This window comes from Barbatula barbatula (genome assembly GCF_947034865.1).
Source record: "Barbatula barbatula genome assembly, chromosome: 2".
NCBI classification, from domain to species: domain Eukaryota; kingdom Metazoa; phylum Chordata; class Actinopteri; order Cypriniformes; family Nemacheilidae; genus Barbatula; species Barbatula barbatula.
Window position 1 is genome coordinate 6,748,204 of NC_136767.1, and position 3,995 is coordinate 6,752,198.

The 3,995-nt window shown below is 43.5% G+C and overlaps 1 protein-coding gene across 1 annotated transcript; it reads left to right on the forward strand.

Moving 5' to 3' along the window:
* Positions 1-1,719: 1,719 nt before the first annotated feature.
* Positions 1,720-3,127, forward strand: LOC306891060 (general transcription factor II-I repeat domain-containing protein 2-like; the record flags this gene model as incomplete). The annotated part of the gene is made up of 2 exons (XM_079451043.1): positions 1,720-3,039; positions 3,092-3,127. 2 exons carry the CDS (start codon positions 1,720-1,722, stop codon positions 3,125-3,127), a joined length of 1,356 nt encoding a protein of 451 aa, XP_079307169.1.
* Between the last annotated feature and the right edge of the window lie 868 nt (positions 3,128-3,995).

Sequence of the window (3,995 nt, forward strand, 5' to 3'; positions counted from 1 at the left end):
AGTGCAGACCTGTGATTTTGAGCATACCGTTCCTCAATATTGCGTCCTTGGAGGGCCATCAACCAGGTGGCTATGCGTGCATTGGTGACGACCCCATCGCTGATGCGTTGACTATTGAGGAATGTGACAGGCTGGTGGCAGGTCTCTATGATCACCTTCACCATTACTGGATTGCCCATACAGTGCAAAGCAGTGCCTTTTGCCTCTCTGAATACTTAAGCTCGGGTGTTATCATGTTTTTCTCTATACACATCATACCACTCTGCCTTTGCCCTCGAGCAGAGGCCAAGATGTTCTGTTTGGAATAACGGCATCACTTCTCCTAAACCAGCTTGGGATTCTTGCTAGGGGGCAAAGGGAGGGGGTGTCACGTTTTAATATATACTCTGTGATGGAGGAAAGAGCGCCTTCTCCCTGCACGATGCTTGTGATGCATTCTGAACGTCAATAAAATATATAATACCTTGCAAGGTAACTCATCCTCTCTGTGTGTTGCATTTGTCTAAATGTATCAAACTCACCATGATTAAGGAATAAGAAAATTCCATGACATGTGTTAATGGGTTGAACCTAAGGTGTCATTTTAATGACCAGAGAAGTTTACTTCATCAACATATCACAGAGAATTCCCTGATGGCTCATGCAGATTCGGTCTTCTAGAAACTAAAAGTAAAACACGACGGATTAAAACCAAAACAATAACAAAACGAAATTATAGAGATATCAGAGGGAAAAGAGAGAGTTTCATTACTTGGCTCAGCTGGTTGTCAACACTAGGGTGATGACAGGGCCTACATGTAGGGGCGCTATGGTTTCATATGGCCTAGGGAGACAGCTGAGCTCAAACAACAGGGACGCTAAACAGTTTAAAATAAAAAGGAAGGGAGCGTTCCTTCTCTGTCTGCATATAGCAACTCATTAGGGCCGTCCCTTATTCAAATAGGCCTGGTAATGAAGTGAGGGCTCTCAAGTGGGTCCCAGTAACGCAGGTCCAACTCTCCAGCCTTTCTGGACACACAGTTTTACTCCTGTGTGTCACAATCTGTGGCCTGTATCACAAATTCCGTTTGGGTTATTTCCCAGGTAAGTTTGCGTTTAGTTTGAGCATGCTCCGAGTTTTTCAGGCTCAAGAAGGTGGGTTGGTTTTGAGCGTGTTTCATCACCATGGTAACTAAGGCCAACCTGCTCCGAAGCAGGATTTATTCTGGGTTGGAAATCGCAAAGTAAAACTGGACCAATCAGCTTTGAGAAAGTGATGTATATCTGATGCCGTGAAGCCACTAACCTTGTGTCTCTCGCTCCAATTAAAAAAAAAGAATTCAAAGCAAATGATTATCACTTTAAAGCAGGGGTGTCAAACATACGGCCCGCGGGCCGGAACCGGCCCCCAAGGAGGTTCGATCAGGCCCGCAGGATAATTTGAAAGTGGAAAAAATGCATAAAAGACATGGAATTAATATTTTTAATTCGCTGCAATTCATGGATTATCCGCTAAGGGGCGCACTCTTTCCATCAGAGTAGAAGACAAGCCGCATCACTGAGACAGACTGAAAACAGCAGACGGTATCAATGTGCTTGTTACGACGTTGTTAATACCTCGGTCTCTACCTCTCCGCCACACCCTCATTAGCCAAAATGTCGTTATCCAAACGGAGAAAAGTAGATAAGGAGTGTAGAATTTTCAAAGAAAAATGGACCACGTCCTATTTATTTACAGAGATGTACGAAAAACCTTTGTGCTTGGTGTGTTTGCAACAAGTTTCGGTATTGAAGGAATATAATATTCGACGCCACTACGAGACTCATCACAGCGAAACATATGACGGCTTGCAAGGACAACTGAGAAGAGATAAGATTAACGAATTGCTGGCGGGTCTGAGGAAACAGCAGTCAACTTTCATCAAGAGCCGAGAAGTCAGTGAAGCAGCGGTAAAAGCCAGCTACCTAATTGCTAGCGAAATAGTATTAGCATCGAAGCCGTATTCCGATGGTGACTTGATTAAACGATGCATGATGAAGGCGGCTGAACTTGTATGTCCCGAGAAGCGACAAGCTTTTGCCAATATTAGCCTGACGAGGAATACTATAGCAGAGAGGATTTCGGAACTATCAGCAGATTTAGACAGTCAATTGAAACAGAGAGTCAAGTCATTTATTGCATTTTCCGTGGCAATTGACGAGAGCACTGACATCACAGACGTGGCCCAACTGGCCATATTTATTCGAGGAGTTGATAAGACATTGACTGTTACTGAAGAGTTTCTTGAGTTGGTGCCAATGATGGACACCACAACAGCCGAGGACATTTTCGGCTCTGTCGTTGCTGCATTGGACAGAGTTGGAGTTGACTGGTCCCGCGCTGTCAGCCTGGCTACAGACGGTGCGCCATCCATGGTCGGAAAGAAAGCAGGTGTCGCGACAAAGTTCAAAGACAAAGTACAAGCCCTTAATGGAGGAGATCGTTTCTGGACATTTCACTGTATTTTGCACCAGGAGGCATTGTGTTGCAAGTCGCTGAAAATGGACCACGTCATGGAGGTGGTTGTTCGCACTGTAAATTTCATCCGGTCCAGAGGTCTGAACCATCGTCAGTTTGACAAACTTCTCAGCGACAGCAACATTACCCACAGCCTGCCATACCACACTGAAGTGAGATGGTTAAGCCGAGGCGCTGTGCTGAGGCATTTCTTTGATCTACGAGAGGAAATCGGACAGTTCATGGAGAAAAAAGGAAAACCGGTGTTTGAATTACAATCTCAGGAATGGCTACGGGACCTTGCATTCTTGGTTGATATTACTGAACACTTGAACAATCTGAACAAAATGTTGCAAGGCCGCAAAAAAGTTGTCACACAGTTTTCTGACAACATACATGCATTTAAGTTGAAGCTGACTTTGTGGGAGATGCAACTGGCAAATGGCAACCCTGCTCATTTCCCCTGTCTGAGAGATGTGTGTGTGACCAGACCTGATGCGGACATGAAACGGTACAAAGACAAAATTGCAGGACTACTGCGGGAGTTTGAGAAACGTTTTCAGGTATTTGGTGAACTTGAGACAGAATTTTCAGTTTTTCGCTCACCTTTCACAGTTAAAGCTTCTGATCTGCCGGTCGAAATTCAGCTAGAGATAATTGATTTGCAGTGTGATGCAGATTTGAAGGGCAAATTTTCCTCTGTAGGTCTGGACAGATTTTATCAGTATCTACTACCAGGGTACCCCAAATTAACAGCCCTGGCTGCTAAAATTTTGTGCATGTTTGGGACAACCTACCTTTGTGAACAAATTTTCTCAGTGATGAATATCAATAAAACAAAAATGCGTTCAAGGCTCACAAACAAGCACTTAAATGTCATTCTGAAAGTGACAGCTAGTCAGGACATGACACCTGGTGTTGATGCACTTGTACAGGCCAAAAGATGCCAAGTTTCAGGAACAAATACAAGTCCAGACTAGACTAACACCTTTAAAATGTTGCCTTAGTTACAATGTTACAAAAGTTGTGTGATGGAATTCTACTGTTCATACTGTTCAACTCCATAAATTTTCAGTATGTTGTCATGATTCTGCTGCATCATGTCATGTTTCTCTTGATTTAGTGGCAGGATCATGACAGAACCTCATGTTAAATGTGGAGAGAGACATTATTGTTCTTATGGCCTTCCATACTCTCTCCGGTCTCGTCATTGTTCCCATCCTCTTGTTACCTCGTTATTGATTAATGCCTACACCTGTTTCCCTCTTGATTTGCTCCCTTATTTAATGCCCTTGTGTCTTCTGTCTTGTGCTGGTTCATTGTGGTTTGTGTGGTGAGTTCCTGTTGTGTCAGTTTAGTTATTTGTAGTTTATTTAAGTCTTGTTTATGTGTAGTTAGTTTTAGTCCAGTTCTGTCTTGTCATTATGTTCCCATGTTTTGTTATGTTACCCCCACGTGGGTCTTTGTTTTATGATTTATTAAATATATGTTAACCCCTTACCCGCACCTTGTCTGCACC